This window comes from Ctenopharyngodon idella, chromosome 2, assembly GCF_019924925.1.
Source record: "Ctenopharyngodon idella isolate HZGC_01 chromosome 2, HZGC01, whole genome shotgun sequence".
Lineage (NCBI taxonomy): Eukaryota > Metazoa > Chordata > Actinopteri > Cypriniformes > Xenocyprididae > Ctenopharyngodon > Ctenopharyngodon idella.
The window spans coordinates 32,427,411-32,447,329 of NC_067221.1; the positions used below are offsets into that span (position 1 = coordinate 32,427,411).

General features: G+C 38.9%; 2 protein-coding genes across 2 annotated transcripts in view; one reads left to right on the top strand and one right to left on the bottom strand.

Annotated features, from left to right (window-relative positions):
• c8a (complement component 8, alpha polypeptide) overlaps positions 1 to 14,032 on the top strand; it is a 24,092-nt gene extending 10,060 nt beyond the window's left edge. Inside the window, exons 7-11 of the mRNA XM_051882917.1 lie at positions 255 to 495; positions 633 to 749; positions 869 to 1,026; positions 2,048 to 2,273; positions 11,310 to 14,032. Coding sequence (XP_051738877.1) covers positions 255 to 495; positions 633 to 749; positions 869 to 1,026; positions 2,048 to 2,273; positions 11,310 to 11,458 — 891 coding nt within the window. The 3' untranslated portion in view covers positions 11,459 to 14,032. The remainder of the gene's footprint in view (positions 1 to 254; positions 496 to 632; positions 750 to 868; positions 1,027 to 2,047; positions 2,274 to 11,309) is intronic.
• c8b (complement component 8, beta polypeptide) overlaps positions 13,713 to 19,919 on the bottom strand; it is a 19,496-nt gene continuing 13,289 nt past the window's right edge. The window contains exons 10-12 of the mRNA XM_051882928.1: positions 18,151 to 18,301; positions 16,219 to 16,287; positions 13,713 to 14,490 (exon numbers count right to left, since the gene is read on the bottom strand). Of these exons, the coding sequence (XP_051738888.1) occupies positions 14,336 to 14,490; positions 16,219 to 16,287; positions 18,151 to 18,301 (375 nt within the window). The 3' untranslated portion in view covers positions 13,713 to 14,335. The remainder of the gene's footprint in view (positions 14,491 to 16,218; positions 16,288 to 18,150; positions 18,302 to 19,919) is intronic.

Here is a 19,919-nt window from a genome sequence, read left to right on the forward strand (position 1 = left end):
TGAAAATGTAAACACTGTGACTCTCTGGCACTATCAAAAAACATTGCTTTCTGTTTGCTTGAGCATCCCGACCAGCTGGACACAGCAACACTGGCTCAACCAATGGCACGAGTTTCACTCTTAAATATCTATTTTGTTTCTTTGAACTATGCAGATATTTAATGGTAAAACTATACAGTCTGGATAACTACTTGGAAACTGTATGCTATCAGCTTTTCAACATTTTTTGCATGTTGCCTCCTTTGCATGTTTAGGAGGTGGGCTTTGTCAGGCTGTTGTCAACAGTACAAACGGCTCAGTTTAAGATGAGAAGCAAAGACTTAACTCTGGATGAGGACATGCTCTGGGTTCTGGATGATCTGCCTGATCAGTACAGTTTTGGTGCATATTCCCATTTCTTCAATGAATATGGTACACACTATGTCACAGAGGGTACCATGGGTGGAGTCCTAGATTATGTTGCTGTTGTGAACAAGAATGCCATGGAAAAATATGGTAAGTAAATGATACAACCTACGGACAAAAAATGGACAGGGTATTGAAAATAAATGACTGAACTGTATTTAGCTAGCTTTATTCAAGTTAGATAAACTAATTGGTACCTGTACTTACCACATTCTTTTTGCTATTAGAAAAAAATGGACAACAGATGGGAAAGTGCCTTGGTATGTCTTTGGGCCTGACACAAAAAGGTGTCAAAACTACAACTAAAGTAAAATCATGTGAAAAAGTTGGAACAATGGATGAGAGTACGTAACTTTGAGCCCTATGCATTTTCTTTTCTTCTTTTGGTTTTATACTTTTTAAAATGAAACTTTTATTATTATTTCTTTTTAAAATAAATCTTTTATTATTTTATTTTCAACAGTTCGTAATCAGTCCAACAGTGCTATTGAGGATTTCTTTGGCTTTGTGAAGGGCGGACACACAGGCTCCAGCAGTGGAAGTTTGGCTATCAGAGATGCCAAAAGTTACAGCGATTGGGGGAAGAGTCTCAAATACAACCCTGCGCTAATTGAGTTTGAGGTGCATTTGCCTTACTAACTTAATATACTTGTCATGTAGTTGTTTCAAACTTTAGTTCAGGGGTTCTCAACTCTGGCCCTTGAGTTCCATTTTCCTAAGTTTAATTAAAATGTAAGCTATAAATATATGCCTTAGTTAAATAATTTTCCATCAGGTTCTAAGAAATTTGATTAGGATGGACTACACCAGTGGTATTCAAATGGCGGACCACGGTCTGGTTCCAGACCCTAGCATGGTCCCATCTGGACCTCAGAACATAAATGCGCCATTTTACCATTTCTAGACAGTTTAAAGTGAGCAGTGCATCAAAACAATGGAGCAGTTCACACCACAAGCACTCAGGGTAATTGACGGTAATGAACTTTCAGCGCTAAATCCTCTAATATTTTTATCAAGAGCCAAACATGCTTCATTCAAGCCCTTTCCGCTCCCTGCGGTTCTGGGATTTTTTTTTTTATTTTTAATCCAACTGTTTTTTTGTTTTTGTTTTTTAAATGACTAAAATTAACTCTAAATGGGTTGTAAATTAAAATCACTTTAACTCTCACAGAATAAACAATACAGTAACAACACAGGCAACAGTAATATAAAGGTGAAAAATTTATTGATAAGCAAGAACACAGAAAAGGAACAAAATATAGGCAAAAGTAAAAACATGTATTTAAGAGACTGAGTGCCCAAGAAACACACAGACTGAAAGCTGGAATGTCGGGAATAAACAGTATTATAGCGTGTTCAGTTCCTGTTCACCCATCACCGGTCACTGCTTGGGAGATTTGAGAGAGAAAGCACTCTTACAAAACCCTCCAGTTTTAAAGTGTCAAAGTTGTCTCTCCTCTCTGCTCAGATTAGTTTTCTTCTATTTTCTGAACATATTCCTTTCATTAGCGTCACAAACACAGATAGACAAAGTGATATAGACACACACACAGTAATTGTGTGACGTTTAATCTCAGCTAGTATGTTTAATTTCTTTATAGTTATTTCTTCTCTATTTCTGGTCATTGTGATTCTATCATAGATTTTACCAATATATGAGTTGGTACGTTTAAGCACAGCAGCCAAGCAGCTACGCACAAAGTTGCCCCACCTGAAGATGGCATGGGAAGAGTATATGGAGAACTTCAACCCATGTCACTGTGCCCCCTGCATGAATAATGGAGTTCCCATGCTCTCCAGGACAGCGTGCAGTTGTATATGTAAAAATGGATACAGAGGTAGTGCCTGTGAGGAGACTGAAAGAAAAGGTAATGTACTTTACCAGAGTATAACTCTTACTTTACAAATGTTTGTGATTTGAGTACTGGTGGTATGTCAGAAGAGGAAAAGAAGACTGAGTCTCTACAAACTCTATTCTAAATAAACATAACGGCTGCTTCTGAAAGCTGAAAAATGGGTGCCTCCATAAGCAGCATACGGAGGTAGGAAGGCAACAAGGCACAACCAAATCCTTTATCACATCCTGTCTACTGAGATACCTTCATCTGATTGATTTTTAAAGGTAGCATAGATGTATCCTTGGCTGCAATATCCCATTATTATGTGAATTCAATTCCATGACACTTTTGATTCCATTTCTAGTGATAAATTAGTATTATAGTAATTACATTTTTCATAATTATCACCAAAGTATTTTTTTTTTTTTTTTGTCGATCATTAGGCCATTATTCTGCCTTTTAATTGAAAGCATTTGCCAACACTGAACCCTAATTAAAGGGTTTTGCAGCCCTGGCCTAAGCTGTCAGATGTACAGTAGCCAACATCTAAAGCAGTGGTTCTGAACCCTGTTCCTGGAACCCCCAAAACATGCACATTTTGTGTCAGACATCAAATTCAAAATGTGCGGAGGTTAATGCAACAGGTGAAGAGAGACAGTACAGTAGAGCAGGGATTCTCAACTCTAGCCCTAGAGATCCACTTTCCTGCAGAGTTTACCTCAAACTTTGATTAAACTCACCTTCCTACAATTTTCTAGTAATCATGAAGACTTTGATTAGTTTTCAGGTATGTTTGAATAGGGTTGGAGCGAAACTCTGCAAGAAAGTGGACTTTGAGGGCCAGGGAACCCCTGCAGTAGGGGGTGTTGTAATGTCTGTAAATAAAACACAATGTAAATGACAACATATCTGTTGTGAGGGTTCAAAGTAACACTCGACCAAATTCAAGAAAATATAACAAAGTTACTCTATTACAGTGTTTCTCAGCTCTGGGGCCGGATTCATGAAAATCTTCTTGAGAAAGAAGTTAAGATTTTTAAGATGAATTCTACACTCTAAAATTCTACACTCGCTGGGTTAAAAACGACTCAATGCTGGGTCAAATTTGGACAAACCCAGCGTTGGGTTGTTTTTACCCAACTGGCTGGGTTAAATGCTGGTTTGTTTTAATTAAACTCAACTATTTATTAAAAATGTCTATATTGCTGGCCTAAAATGAACCCAAAATACACTGAAAATTAAAATCACACACAGAATTAATTGAGTAACAACACAGGCAACAGTAATGATCAAAAGGTGAACATTTACTAATAAGCAAGAACACCCAGGAATGCACAAAAATATAGGCAATAGTTAAAACAATGTGTACATGTGTATGAGTGAAAAAGTTCAGAAAAGAATGACAAGTCAAGTTTATTTATAAAGCACATTTAAAAACAACAAATGTTGAACCAAAGTGCTGTACAATTAGGAAAAAAAAAAAAAACAGTAACAGAAACTAAAATTAACAGAGTAAGATAGCAAGAAAGAACAGGAAAAAACCTGCAATTAGCTAAAATTAACAGCAAAATAGCAAGAGAGAGATAAAAAAAAAAAAAAAAAAAAAAACAAGAAGGGCCTTACAATCAACAAGTCATACTAATACAAATGGGATTCATACAACTAAAACCCTATACCTCTCAAGCAACACCACAGGCTAGGGAGAAAAGATGTGTCTTCAACCTAGATTTAAATGTGGACAATGTGGTAGAGGACCTCACAGAGAATGGAAGTGCATTCCACAAATTGGGGGCCAAAGTTACAAACGCCTGGTCGCCCTTGGTTTTCAAACAGGAACGAGGAACAGAGAGAAGCAACTTTGATGAGCGAAGAGATACACTGTATTGCCAAAAGTTTTGGGACGCCTGCCTTTACGTGCACATGAACTTTTAATGACATCCCATTCTTAATCCGTAGGGTTTAATATGGAGTTGGCCCACCCTTTGCAGCTATAACAGCCTCAACTCTTCTGGGAAGGCTTTCCACAAGGTTTAGGAGTGTATTTATGGGAATTTTTGACCATTCTTCTAGAAGTGCATTTGTGAGGTCAGGCACTGATGTTGGACGAGAAGGCCTGGCTCGCAGTCTCCACTCTAATTCATCCCAGAGGTGTTCTATCGGGTTGAGGTCAGGACTCTGTGCAGGCCAGTCAAGTTCCTCCACATCAAACTCGCTCATCCATGTCTTTATGGACCTTGCTTTGTGCACTGGTGCGCAGTCATGTTGGAACAGGAAGGGGCCATAGCCAAATTGTTCCCACAAAGTTGGGAGTATGAAATTGTCCAAAATGTCTTGGTATGCTGAAGCATTAAGAGATCCTTTCACTGGAACTAAGGGGCCAAGCCCAACCCCTGAAAAACAACCCCACACCACAACTCCCCCCTCCACCAAACTTTACACTTGGCACAATGCAGTCAGGCAAGTACCATTCTCCTGGCAACCACCAAACCCAGACTTGTCCATTGGATTGCCAGACAGAGAAGCGTGATTCGTCACTCCAGAGAACACGTCTCCACTGCTCTAGAGTCCAGTGGCGGCATGCTTTACACCACTGCATCCGACGCTTTGCATTGCACTTGGTGATGTAAGGCTTGGATGCAGCTGCTCGGCCATGGAAACCCATTCCATGAAGCTCTCTACACACTGTTCAGGCCAAATGAAGTTTGGAGGTCTGTAGCTATTGACTCTGCAGAAAGTTGGTGACTTCTGCTCACTGTGCGCCTCAGCATGCGCTGACCCCACTCTGTGATTTTTACGTGGCCTATCACTTCGTGGCTGAGTTGCTGTTGTTCCCAACTGCTTCCACTTTATGATACCACTAACAGTTGACTGTGGAATATTTAGTAGTGAGGAAATTTCATGAATGGACTTACTATATAGGTGGAAACCTATCACGGTACCACGCTTGAATTCACTGAGCTCTTGAGAGCGACCCATTCTTTCACAAATGTTTGTAGAAGCAGTCTGCATGCCTAGGTGCTTGATTTTATACACCTGTGGCCATGGAAGTGATTGGCACACCTGAATTCAATGATTTGGAGGGGTGTCCCAATACTTTTGGCAATATAGTGTATCACTGCAGAATATGGTTGAAGGAGATCGGCAATGTACTGTGGTGCTAGACCATGCAAGGCTTTATAAACATACAGCAAAACCTTAAATGCAACTCTGTATTCAACTGCTAACCAGTGCAAGGAAGCATAGTGCAATTTAAGCCACCACTGGGTTGTTGCGTCAGAGGGCGGGTGGGGAAGGGTGTATTGTTTGAACTGTCAGTGAGATTAACCAGCCTCTAACCCAATGGCTGGGTTACACAAAAAACTACCCAACCATGGAAAAATAACCCAACAAAATGACCCAACAGGCTCAACCCAGCATTTGGTTAGAAAAAACAACCCAGCGGTTCTCTAAGAAGTAAGTAAGAATTTTCCTAAGTGTAAAAATCTTGAAAAAATCTTAAGTTCTCAAATATTTTCTTAAGAACGTCTTAATTTTTTTCTTATGAAGAAAATGACAGGCTTTGGTGTTATTTGATTGAAAGGCATGTATTTCTGAAGGTATTCACACACTGAATGAAAAACACCTCAAAGCCTGTCATTTTGAGCTGCTTGCAGATTATCGTAGTCATCATAATAAGTATGCAGACTATTTTCGTTGCAACTGGCTTGACGAGAGTTAAAATAGTTATTTTATAAGAGCCTGTCTCAAGAAGATGCAGTGATTATTCCCATTCATTTGCAGCCTGTCTTTTTGCGCTCGGTCTAGAGTGAATGTGTCCTGTATCTGTGTAGTTCTAGCTAGTGAGAGCGCATCATGTATAGGAGCAATTGATCGGTGTCACTTTAGAGTACTCGTCCACATTCATGGTACCAGTAGTCCCAGATGAAAAAAAAAGTACACTTCCATAATGTACTTAAAGTGCTCTATTTTCACGCACTAATTTTGTACTTGTAGATAATATATAGATATAGATATAGATATAGATATAGATAATCTTAAGAAGTACTAAAGAACACCAGTGTACTATAAGTGGTAACTAAATTTTTTTTTTTTTTTTTTTAAATACGGAGATAGTATGTTAAAAGCACATTTTAGTTCATATTCATGGTGTCTCAAAATAGCACAGTTGAGTACACTTAGATGTTCTTAACATTATCTTAAGAAGTACTAAAGAAGAATTTTTAGTATATTAAGTACAAAATTAGTGCGTAAAAATAGAGCACTTGAAGTACATTATGGAAGTGTACTTTTTTTTCATCTGGGACTACTGGTACCATGAATGTGGACGAGTACTCTAAAGTGACACCGATCAATTGCTCCTATACATGATGGGGTAATATTATATTTAGCTAGCTAGTGTTATTGTAATGCTTAATATTTGAAACAACCCAGTAAATTCATTAATTCATTCATCTTACATTTTGGGTATTTAAGACAGGTTGGAGGTTATCCTAACTTTAAGAACTTATTTACGATAAATTTTAAGAAGATTCTTTTTGGGAATATGAATTTCTTCATATTACTTCTTACATTTTATCTTAAGAAGTTTTTGGGAATACAAAATATTCCTATCTTTTTTCTTAAGTTAGAAAATAAGAAGAAATTTGCAGTTAAGAAGAATTTTATTCTTAAGAATGTTTAGTGAATCTGGCCCCTGAAGTTAGAAAATAAGAAGAAATTCACAGTTAAGAAGAATTTTATTCTTAAGAATGTTTCGTGAATCTGGCCCCCTTGTGGCCATTTTGTAGCTGGAGTTGATGTGCCTCTTCATATGTGTATGATGATTTTTGATTTATAAATGCATTTAGAAACCTTTTTTTCATGCATATTCCATGATGTGTCCAAACAAAAATATGTGGAACAAAATCATGGTGTGTTAATGCCCCGTGAAGCCCTGGTTTAGTGATTTTAGAAGAACTATTAATTTATTGATAGCAAATAATTACTCTTCTGCCAAGCAATGTAATTCTTCAGTAATGTTTAGCAGAATGGTTGCCAAACAACACAGAGTTGGAGCCTTGCAGTAATGCAGTAAATCTTAACCAATCATAATTGTTTTTTTGTGACTGGTGCAGTTTCAAACATTACTTGACTGCACTGTAAGTAGCTCTGAATAAAAGAGTCAAATTTTAGTAGTAGAGCCAAATTCAAGTAGTAGTAAAAGTGGGATCAGGACATTAGTGCTTTGGGTATGAGAAAAGCGCATTATAAATAAAATATTATTATGACTGGTCAGACTCAACCTCGGGTTTCCCAGTGTTTCCCAACCCTGTGTGCCTCCAGGAACAGGGTTGCGAAACATTGCCTGTCCCAACAGCCACACTTGTAGTCTTTGCACTTAACTATTTACATGATATAGATGATGTCCAACTTTTTACAGAGCTTTATTTTATAGCTTGATTTCTAATACATTGCACTTTAAAATAAATTCTGAATGTCTGTTCAGTAGTTCCAATGTAACAATACACAATTTAATTGTGGTGCATCTAATAAGTGATAAAAAGCAGTTGAAAACGTTTTACAAAATGCACATACTCATCTCTGCACCAATAAAATGGGCAACAATTTATGTTTTACAAACAAATTACATGTAATATTCCCTTTGGAATGGGAACTCGCACTGCGTCTTAGGAAGCTTTGGGGAACGCCGCTACCATGATCGGTGTCTAAAGCATGTGTCTAAATGCGACAATGTCATTGGCTGGTGGAATCCCGTGAAGTCACAACCAGTGTGACCGTGAGTATATGAGGGTGCCTGTAGTACAAGTCATCAGTTTCTTTTGTCTTCAGGATCTATTTGTTTGCGTACGTGTGAAGGTGATCACTATGGAATACACTACAGCCCAGAATTTCAGGAAGTGTGCGCCTCCATATCATAGATGACAACTGAGGACACACACGACTTGTGCGTTATGTGTTTGGGTAAGGAGCACGCACGTTTAGTTCTCCAGGGGGCTGAAAGACCTCATTGTGAGGCGTTCTTTGTAGAGCAGAACCCTACCCTTGAGTCGTGTTTTGAAGTAGGGTCCTCCAGTGCCTGGGATGAGCTCTTTCAATCTCGAGAACCTAACAGGAAATGGCTTTTTCGGCCCAGTTTGCGAAACCTTCCTTTTTGTAAGGCACCTTAGGGAGTGTTTTGGAATCTTGAGATCCTACAAAGACATTTGTTTCCAAGCGGTCGCAGCTAGCACTCAGCTGGCTCCTCTTCATGGCATTGTCTTCACGGTTGAGTGTAAGTGGAATCCTTAATAGCAGGGTTCCTGAAACCCTTAAGAGAGAGCTTGGTTTGATTCTGGAGTCTCAGTTGCATTTATAATGCTGCAGCTTGTATTTTGTCTAGCCCCTTGTATACTTCCTTGTGGTCTACTAACCAAGAAAGGCTCAGAGCTCTTCTGGTCTCTGAACCCCAACAGCAAGTGGTTTGTTTGACCTGAGTCATGAACACCTCCTGTTGTACAGTACCTCTGAGAGTGCTGGAGTCTAGAAACCGAATCATACTACCATTTTTATAATGGTTGTATCTAGCCCTCTGTTAGTTCCCATTGTACATCTGAGATGAGCATGGAGTAAAACCTTCCTGGTTATAGGCACGTTTCGAGCAAGGTCCTCTGCTCCCTGTAGTGAGCTTGTTCTGACTCCAGTAATCATTCAGCTATAGACAGTGACATCGAGAGGTATGGCTCTCGGTGAGCCTATTTGGTAAAGCTGTCTTTAGGGTACGGAGTAGTTAGGCCTTCTCTTGTTCTACAGGGTCGTCATGCACAGGCCTCTGCTCCCCAGAGCTCCACTTAGTTAGCGACATTGAGTTGTTTGGCTCTCTGTGTACATCCTTGGTGAGGCTGTATTTAGCGTAGAGTGTAGTTAGGCCTCCTCTTGTTTTAGAGGGTTGTCATGCTGAGGCCTCTGCTCTCTATTTCTCCATCCAGACAATGGCACCACAGGTGTATGGCTCTCTGTGAGCCTCCTTGGTAGAACTGTCTTTAGGATAGAGTGTTGCTAGGCCTCCTCTCATTCTATAGAGTCGTCTTGCTGAAGCCTCCACTCCAAAGAGCTCCACTTGGATAGCGATACCGAGTTGTAGGGCTCTATGTGAGCCTCCTTGGTAGGGCTATCCTTAACTTAGGGTTTAGTTAGGTCTCCTTTTGTTTTAGAGAGTCGTCCTGCTGAGCACTCCACTCCCCAGAGCTCCGCCTAGCAATATCGAGTTGTATGGCTTTCTGTGAACCTCCTTGGCTAACTGTTTTTTAGAGTAGAGTGTGGCTAGGCCTCCTCTCATTCTAGAGAGCCAGCTTTACTTGGATAGTGCTCTTCAGTTGTATGGTTCCTCTGGAGCCTCCTTGCTAGAGCTGTCCTTAGTGTAGAGAGTAATTTGCGAAATTTTTGAGATTCGTTGTGCTGAGACCTCCACTCTTTAGAGCTCTGTCTAGACAGATGGTGCCAGACTCCATGGCTCTCTAACTTTAGGTCTTTAGGGTAGACTGTGGCTAGGCTTCCTCTCGTTCTAGAAAGTCGTCCTGCTGAAGCTTCCACTCCCCAGAGCTCCACCTTGATAGCAATATCGAGTTGTATGGCTCTCTGGAGCCTCCTCATTAGGGCTGTCCTTGGCTTAGACTGTAGATAGCCTCCTCTCAGTTTTAAGAGTCGTTATGCTGAGGCCACCGCTCTTTAGAACTCTATTTGTTCAGTGGCACCAGTGTGTTGGCTCTCTGTGAGCCTCCTTGGTGAACTGTTTGTATAGTATATAGTGTAGTTAGGCCTCCCCTCTTTCTTGAGGGTCGTCATGCTGAGGCTTCCACTCTCTAGCAGCAAGCAGAGTTCTCTAGCAGCAAAGTTTAGAGTTCTCCCCTTGCTCAGAGGATCATTATGCAGAGTCTCTGCTCCCCAATATGTTCCATTCCTAGAATCTGGTGTGAATGATTATTACATGTTAGCAATTTCTTCCTCATGGAGGGCTGAATCTAGGGATTCTTCTGATGGGTTGTAGGCTCCTCCCACTGAAGACTGGATTTTTTAGGTCCCATAGAAGTGACAGGCCAGGATCTATATTTATTATTTAGGCTGTATTTATACCATAGGTATTTGGAATTGCAATACCAAACCTTTGAACTCTGCCCGTGGGCCGAGCCTTATTGCTTGGCCCTGCAGGGGAGGGAGGAAGGGTTTAAGCTGGGACGTTCCTTGTCAGGGTGTGTAGCTTGGGTTGTGGCTGTAGGGAAGAATGCCACTGACAGCCCTGCTGGCGTGTATTTGTAGGATGGGGAACTTTGACTCCAGTAGTTAAGCCCCTGGAGTCAGGTGCTTAGTCACAGCCGATAGGGCATTCATCCCTCAGCATGGCGGAGTAGGTATTTGTTCCCCAAAGTGTCCTAGGATGCAGTGTGAGTTCCCGTTCGAAATGTAATGTCTTAGGTTACAAATGTAACCATGGTTCCCTGAGAAGGGAAACAATACTCTATGTCTCGTTGCCATTCTGCAGGCATGCCTGCCCACATCTCCTTCAGAGAAAAGAAGTTGATGATGTGTACTACAGGTGCCCTCTTAAACTCACGGTTGCACTGGTAGTGATGTCACAGGCTGTCGCCGGCCAATGACATTGTCACATTTAGACACGTGCTTCAGACATCAGTCACACTGGAGGTGTTCCCCAAAGCATCCTAGGCGCATTGTCTAGTTCCCCTTCTCAGGAAACCATGGTAACATTTGTAACCTGAGACAATTTCCTCAACATCAAGGGATTTCTGACCATTTATCAGACCTGGTAAGAAGTCTTGTGCACTTTCTGTCATATGCATACGCTCTCGAGTGGCCAAGAATGCAAGTGTGGGTACTGGGACAGGCCAACTGTCCTACACATCCCACTGCACTACAGACATGTAATGTCTATATATATGATTATCACATTTTGCATTCAAGTGTTTTGTTGGTATATATGATCTGTTACACCTGACCAGTAGTGATCAGATTAGATAATGAATGTTAAGCAAGACCTTCACAGAGCATATATTCTTATGTTTTTCTCTCTGACAGGGCCTACACACGGAGTCTGGAGCTGCTGGAGCTCCTGGTCCCCATGTGTGTCTGGAACAAAGACACGAAAACGAGAATGCAACAAACCCCCGCCAAAAGATGGTGGTCTGCCTTGTCAAGGAAGCAGTAATCAGAGGATAAGTTGTTAAAATTCTAATATTCTCATGTGGACAGTGTCTTGTCATCAACATAATACTACTTCTTTCAGTCTAAAATACTGATTCTGTCACTGATGTTAATTTTTTGTTGCAAAACAAGCACTGACTTAATTTACTATTTTGGATTTACCTTTACTAGTTAATGTTGTAATTTAATTAAAATATGTTACATTTTTTTGTTGGATGACTTGATTTTAAGTGTTGGCTTGTGGCCCTTTCCCAGTCATGTTCCCCTCACTCCTCTTCTATTGTTTACTCTCTATCTCTATTCTGTTCTATCAACATAAAGGCAGAAAATCCCATAAACATAACTTTTTAAACAAATTAAAAATGTTACATTTTAAGGAAAAGTATGCATAAAAGTGTCTTGTGATTCATTGTAATGAAGTTTTTGAGGAGTGTGTATGAGATTTGAACATGAGAAAAAGATTTACAAAGAATAACAGCTGACATTTCTGAAGCTTTAATGTTACTCCAAGCTAGTAGAGAACAGAATCTGAATGGACTATACTTTTGGTACATATATGGCGTATATTTTATTTTATTTTTTATGATGAAGCTTTCAGTTCCAGTTCTTATCTATCTAGTTATTAAGTCACCAATTTTTGTTTTTTTTCAGTGTGCATTTCAGTTTCTTTAATTATCAAATTCAAACATACAAAGAACACAAATGACATCAGTTAAAGGGGTGGTAAAATGCCACATTTACAAAATGTATAAGTCTCTGATGTCCCCAGAGTGTGTATGTGAAGTTTTAGCTCAAAATACCCTACAGATTATATTTTATAGCATGTTAAATTTGTCACTTTTTGAGGGTGAGCAAAAACACTCCGTTTTGTGTGTGTCTCTTTAAATGCAAATGAGCTGCTGCTCTCAAAAAGGGGCGGAGTTTCAGGAGGCACTTAGCAGCGCCTCTGCAGATGCAGACTCACTGAAAATGTCAGAAACTGTTCAGCCTTTTTATGTTCAAAACTGAGTCGGACAATGATGGAGAAACTCAAGAAGTAGTGACAACATTTTGAATGCAACAGCACGTTTCTGAACAGTTAGTTGATGAATTTATGTAGCTGATGTGGAGTTAACTATCTTAAAGTCATTGATTAGCATATTCTGTCATAATAATCTATAAATCGCTTGTGTGGGAACTGTTGTAAGACGCTTACAGAGCCAGAGAATATATGCTGCATGAAGATAGAACAGGTATAGTTTAGTTTAATTACGGTTATAACTTGTCATTTTGTCATCTTGCTTTTATGACATGCTATTGCATTGTGTTACATACTGTAATGCAGTAACATGGCCTCACCCCCTTTGTTGCGTGTTCTCGAGGGCAGGGTTTATGTAAATTATAGGGTTAGTGATGTCACCAACCTGGGAAGAAGCTTATTGTAGTCCCTAACAGCCGTTTGTTGTAGTCCTTAAACAGAGAATTCTTTAAAAGAAAATATCTCCCTTTGCATTGAACTTTCAGTGCTGTAACTTTGCAGATACTGTTTATGCTCAAGCAGCAACATTACACACTAACTAAAGTTAAAAAAGTGAAATCGCAATGAACCACCCCTTTAAATTTGTTAAACATCATGTCTGTGTTTAATGTTTCAAAAATTATCAGGAAAGATAATACATACAGTCAAGTGTGTCCAAACCTCTGACTTATAGTGTTGGCTACATATTGTTCAGTTGTAATATATTATTCATGTAATTATCTTCAAATAAGAAGCAACAGACCAAAATATTAGCTAGTTTGAACCACAGTAAGAAATAATTCTGATGGTATTGACTGGGCACAGGACCAGCAAAAGTGCTTTACAAAATGTACCGTAAAGTATCACTTTTTGTGTGGGTGAATATTCAGTTTAATTAATTTAGTGTTGGTCCAAGCATAGTGGTGTTTGTCTGATAAGGCCAACATTGTATGACTTCATGAAGATATCATTGCCTGATGCGATACAAACATTAAGTAAACTGGTAGATTGTAATGCTAACACAATATGTCTGTGTCAGGTTTCACCCCAAAATCAAAATACTTATTGCTTTCAGAAAATAAGGTTTTTGTACCATTATGGTTTTTGTATTGACATTTCTTGACACTTGACTAAATTTTCCCCAAAGCAAAACATCTGGAAAAATTACAATAATGAGAATATGCTGAATAATGTCATGCAAAATATAATTTCTTATTTAATTTCTTTTAATTTTGGAATATAATATGTTCATGTTTTACACATATAGAGAATGTCAGGGAAAGATTTATGCATTCAACTTTATTTTTTTATTTTTTTATTTTATTTTTTTCGAGCATTTATTACAGCTTTGGTTAAAGAAATTGATTTATTTACATATGCCCACCATATTTGGCAGAGTAAATTAATACATTTACAACAATGTGTTAATGTATAATTTTAAGTCTTTTTGATACTATGGACACTTTTCACAGACTGTGATGGCACATTTCCACAGTTATCAACATTGCAAATCTATTTCATTTTTTAAAAATTGAATACACATGTATAACGCTATATTGTGTTATATTACCTAGGCAAAAAAAAAAAAAAAAAAAAAGAATTAACGCTGCTGTGAGAGTGTTTCTAATACAGTGACTGAGGGAGTGATGGCAAATTGACATCTTTCTCTCTTCTGACTGCTGCAGCCAATCTCTCAATGTTTTTTCCCTCTTTTGGAAACTCGTGGAAAAACTATCATGGATTTTTCTTTTGCTATTACAGCAAATGCAAATACAAAAAATATTTTTGCTCTCGTCTCCTGTTTACCGCTGTAGACATTTACACACAACTACGACAACTTCTGCTTCTGAGAACCCCGAGAATGTGAAAAGGGTCTATTGTGAAACTGATGGATGACACAATGTTAGAGGCAATCAGCTGATTCCTCTTGAGGCCCAAGGCATGCTGCTCCACCATTCTGCGGGGCCGGATTGTTACATTGGCGGGTGCGAAGCTGGGTCTTCCTTGTACAGGTGGACCATGAAGACCAGCAGCTCCAACTGCCATCTACAGCCAATGCTGTGAGTGTTAGGATAAATAGTAAAATACATGATAAAGTTAGATTTACATGTTTTCATTTGTCCTAAGTGACTTACAAATGAGGGAAAAAAAAAAAAAAAAAAATACAATTTATTATAAGAGCCAACAATATCCATTGTATGCAACGCCAAGTTTAAACTAAACTAGCTTAGTACACAAGCTAGAGCAGAGGTGAAATGCAGAAAAGAAATAGATACATTGTTACATAACATTCTGTTATGTGAGAGACTATATTCATATTGAATTTGTTAAAACATAGTGGCTGTAAAAAAAAAAAAAAAAAAGTGACCAAAGTCCCTTTAAAATGCAAGTCATTTCACTTGGCAGCCATCTTTGAAATGTCACTCGGTACAGCTCCTATCTATTTCAATGGGGAAACATTGAATTCCCCAAAGCTGTTCATGAAGATTGCGATTAATTTTCATATATTGAAAACACCAATGTAATCTTACAACAATTGTCTCATAAATGTTGTTTCTAAACACTCAAATCATGACAAAAAAAAAAAAAAAAAAAGCATTTTCCAAGCTGGACCAGCCAATTCACATGTGCAGGTCCTAAGCACGTGTCTCAGAACACTAACTGTTTCTATAGCAACCAGAGCTTCTGCAGCTACAGTGACACAATGACTTTACAAATTTACAATTTGCTCTTTTATTTAGAAGGCGCAAGGTCTTTTATTCACTCCACCATATTGCACTTTCTCCCATTCATAGTAATATGACTACGAGTGCACCGTCTTTGTATATCTAGTCTTTGGTAGTAACTCTATTGCACACTGTGCCTGAAACAATTTTTAACATAGCCTCTAGTACCTTTTCTCTTAAATATGATATAGTGTTCAGTTGAGAGAGAGCAAAAGCAAAAGATCCTGAGCAAAAGCAGAAAAAGGAAATGGTAAAAGTGGAATCTTTAAAAATAAAACTTACACATCCATAGAGTGGAAGATTATCAGTAAATAATGACTTAAATTGTGGTCTGTGATAAGTAAGGCATAAATAAAATAATAAATTTTAAATAATAAATAAAACTAATTTTATGATACTTTTCTTGCATTTTCTTTAATTTTGCAGATTGACTTTTCTGCTGGTTGGGCAGTTAAACCAGCTTTGTAACACCAGCTTGGCCAGTCTAAAAGTTTTGTAATCCTAAGTAGATAATAGAAACCATTGGCACCAATGGTCTCTACAATCTACTTAGACATACGTTGCTTTTGGGAAACACTGCCCAGCTTGGCTAGGATGGGAGACCATCTTCAACCAGGTTTTCTTTGTACTGTTAACTACTACATTCCATCAAAAACACAGTTTTTTGTCATGTTTTGTGTTGTGATATTGTTAATAAATGTTACACTGTATATTACTGGTTTCAGAAAGCAGGCGATAAACAATTTTTAAAATACATTTTTGCGGGGAAAAAAATATATTTTAATACTATTTTATTGTTATTGTACTACTGTATATTTAGTTTTCTTGTCATTGCTTATTATGCTGTATGTAAACAATCATGCTAATAAAGTACTTTAAATCTGAATTGATTTTTGAGAACAGTTTATATGATGGAGAACAGTGTCATACTCAGGCATTTATACAAGCACCCTTTTTGCAGGTCTAAAGAGCCCATTCAGACCTTCTAAAACATCAAGTGCAGCATTTGAGACAGGGCCAAAGCATCTCACTTTATAGATAACATGCCACACAGACAAACCTTTCTGTTGGGTGATCTCACAGCTCACTCCTCTGAAACCAGCTGGACAAATACAAATACACCTTGTGCCTAACGAGAGAGAGAGAGAGAGAGAGAGAGAGAGAGAGAGAGAGAGCAATCAGTTACACTTAAAGTTCACTTTCAAATTAAGATTTCCTGATAATTTACTCACCCCCATTTCATCCAAGATGTCCATGTCCTTCTTTCTTCAGTCGAAAAGAAATTATGGTTTTTGATGAAAATATTCCAGGATTATTCTCCTTATAGTGGACTTCAATAGACCCCAAATGGTTGAAGGTCAAAATTACAGTTTCAGTGCAGCTTCAAAGGGCTTTAAACGATACCAGATGAGGAATAAGGGTCTTAGCGAAACGATCCGTCATTTTCTAAAAAAAAAAAAAAAAAAAAATGTATATAGCGCCACGTTTGTTCCATAATTTGAATAGGGATGGTGTAGGACATACAGCATAAGCTTTTTGAAGAATACGGAAGGCGGTCTGGCGGAAGCACTTGGAAGGCAATCATTTGTGTTTATAAAGCATATAATTTTTTTTTTTTTTTTTTTAGAAAATGACAGATCGTTATGCTAGATAAGACCCTTATTCCTCGTCTGGTATCGTTTAAAGCCCTTTGAAGCTGCACTGAAACTGTAATTTTGACCTTCAACCATTTGGGGTCTATTGAAGTCCACTATAAGGAGAATAATCCTGGAATGTTTTCATCAAAAATTTCTTTAATTTCTTTTCGACTGAAGAAAGAAGGACATGGACATCTTGGATGAAATGGGGGTGAGTAAATTATCAGGAAATTTTAATTTGAAAGTGAACTAATCCTTTAAGGCTTTTAAGTCTAAAGGTTTACACATTTAGAAAAAATACTGATAAAATGCCATATGTTTATTAGGGGTGTTGAAATTAATCGTTTCTACGATGCATTGCGATGCAGACGTCATTTGTCTAAGTTATTAAAGCAGTCTCTGGTATTTTCCGTAATCATATCTGTATTTATCATGCAATGGTTAGCATAAGTAATCTATAGCATTGCATGTATATTTCTCCCTCATACAGTGATCAGAATCCCAAATGGAACGCAATTTGAAGCTATTTCAGACACTCGCTTTTGTCTAAAAGTGAGCTTTGAGCTATAAATTGTTTAAAATGTCTTAAATGTTGAGGTTAGCTGGTAGTTAGATATGATAACATGGGAAATGAGCAGCAGTGATGGCCCTCTCCTGACTCAGATAAACTCCACCTTTGTCCATAACAACTCCTCAAGCACCAGTTCGCCCGCTTTGGACCAAGATATTCGGCGGGGCAAAATCCCGGGGGGGGGAAGCCTCAAAGAGGCCCAATCAAACCCTGGAAGTGACAGTGGAAACGTGACTGGCCCTATACTAACGAGCTCACTTTTGACCAGATAGTGGAAATGTGGCTAATCAGTGTTCAGCAGCATCAGTGAAGATCTTAGTTTAGCTACTTCAAAAAGTATCAGTATGAGTATAAGTATGAGTTTTTCCAGCAATCTGTATTTTCACTGTTATACGGAAGGGGGCACTGTTGCAGATCTTCCGAAATAGTTCAGCATCTCTGGATTTAAAATCAAGTGAAGAAAAAGAGCTGCATAAACCGGAGGGAGTGGACACAAGCATTGCTTATGCACAAGTAAGCTAACATGATCATAAGACATTCAACAGCATATCAATAAAAACTGCCTAACATTACCGAATGAAATGTTGAACCCATGAAGAAATAATGACTGTGAAGCTTTGGTGGCTTGGGGAAACTTTGTCGATTTCTATTTGAAATGTTTTTTTTATTGTTGTTGTTTTTTTTATGAAACTTACCAACATTCAAGTGTTGATAAAAAAGAATGAAAATAGGGAAACACAACATTATTTTTATATAGTTATTGCTGGTTTCTGATTATTCTCACCTTTGAGCACTGCCATGCCATTATTGAGACAGGGGGAGCAGCGACAGGAGCTGATTTCTTTTAGGTACTCTGACAGAGCTCGCCTTAGGTTTTTCTTCAGGATGTTAGCATTTGAGTGTTGTGATGGCACCAACTCATAAAGTGGTTCTATCTGTAAAAATTGTTTACATGTAACATTACAGGATTATGCAAAGAGAAATCAATAATCAAGGACAAACGGTTGTAAGAAAGGATGGATGGATGAATAATAAAGGTTCACCCAGGCTGTATCAACGTTTAAGTTGTAGGCATTTTTTCCCAACACAGTCTTAACAGATACACCACCCCACCCACAAAATTTCTTAAGTATGCAACCCTTGTTCCCCGAGTTGAGAATGAGACGTTGCAAAAGCAGTTGACACTACATGGGGAACACCTCCCAGGTGTGATGATTGTATGATGCCCATATAGAATCACTGCAATAAATTCACGAGAGCACAACGACACATGCATGTTGTGTTGATGCGAGAGCAGATGTTGTTGCGTGAATGCACGTCTGAGATTAATATTTTGTAAATAAAATGGTAAATAATGTTTTTTTGCACAAACAAACATTTGTGTTGCATAAAAGCCAAACTTTAGCATCCTATTTTGGTGATCCAAAAACACGGCATATGCAGGTGATCAGACATTATGCTCTTTTCAACAGGGATGACACAGTCTATAGTAGAATTTGAAGCTCTTTGGGATAAGATACACTATATTGTCAAAAGTATTGGGACACCCATCCAAATCATTGAATTCAGGTGTTCCAATCACTTCCATGGCCACAGGTGTATAAAATCAAGCACCTAGGCATGCAGACTGCTTCTACAAACATTTGTGAAAGAATGGGTCGCTCTCAGGGGCTCAGTGAATTCAAGCGTGGTACGGTGATAGGTTGCCACCTGTGCAATAAGTCCATTCATGAAATTTCCTCACTACTAAATATTCCACGGTCAACTGTTAGTGGTATCATAACAAAGTGGAAGCAATTGGGAACAACAGCAACTCAGCCACGAAGTGGTAGGCCACGTAAAATCACAGAGCGGGGTCAGCGCATGCTGAGGCACACAGTGCACAGAAGTCACCAACTTTCTGCAGAGTCAATAGCTACAGACCTCCAAACTTCATGTGGCCTTCAGATTAGCTCAAGAACAGTGTGTAGAGAGCTTCATGGAATGGGTTTCCATGGCCGAGCAGCTGCATCCAAGCCTTACATCACCAAGTGCAATGCAAAGCATCGGATGCAGTGGTGTAAAGCACGCCGCCACTGGACTCTAGAGCAGTGGAGACGTGTTCTCTGGAGTGACGAATCATGCTTCTCTGTCTGGCAATCCAATGGACGAGTCTGGGTTTGCCAGTTGCCAGAGGAAAGGTACTTGCCTGACTGCATTGTGCCAAGTGTAACGTTTGGTGGAGGTTTTGTGGGGTTGTTTTCAGGGGTTGGGCTTGGCCCCTTAGTTCCAGTGAAAGGAACTCTTAATGCTTCAGCATACCAAGACATTTTGGACAATTTCATGCTCCCAACTTTGTGGGAACAATTTGGGGATAGCCCCTTCCTGTTCCAACATGACTGCGCACCAGTGCATAAAGCAAAGTCCATAAAGACATGGATGAGCGAGTTTGGTGTGGAGGAACTTGACTGGCCTTTGGGATGAATTAGAGTGGAGAATGTGAGCCAGGTCTTCTTGTCCAACATCAGTGCCTGGTCAAAAATTCCCATAAATACACTCCTAAACTTTGTAGAA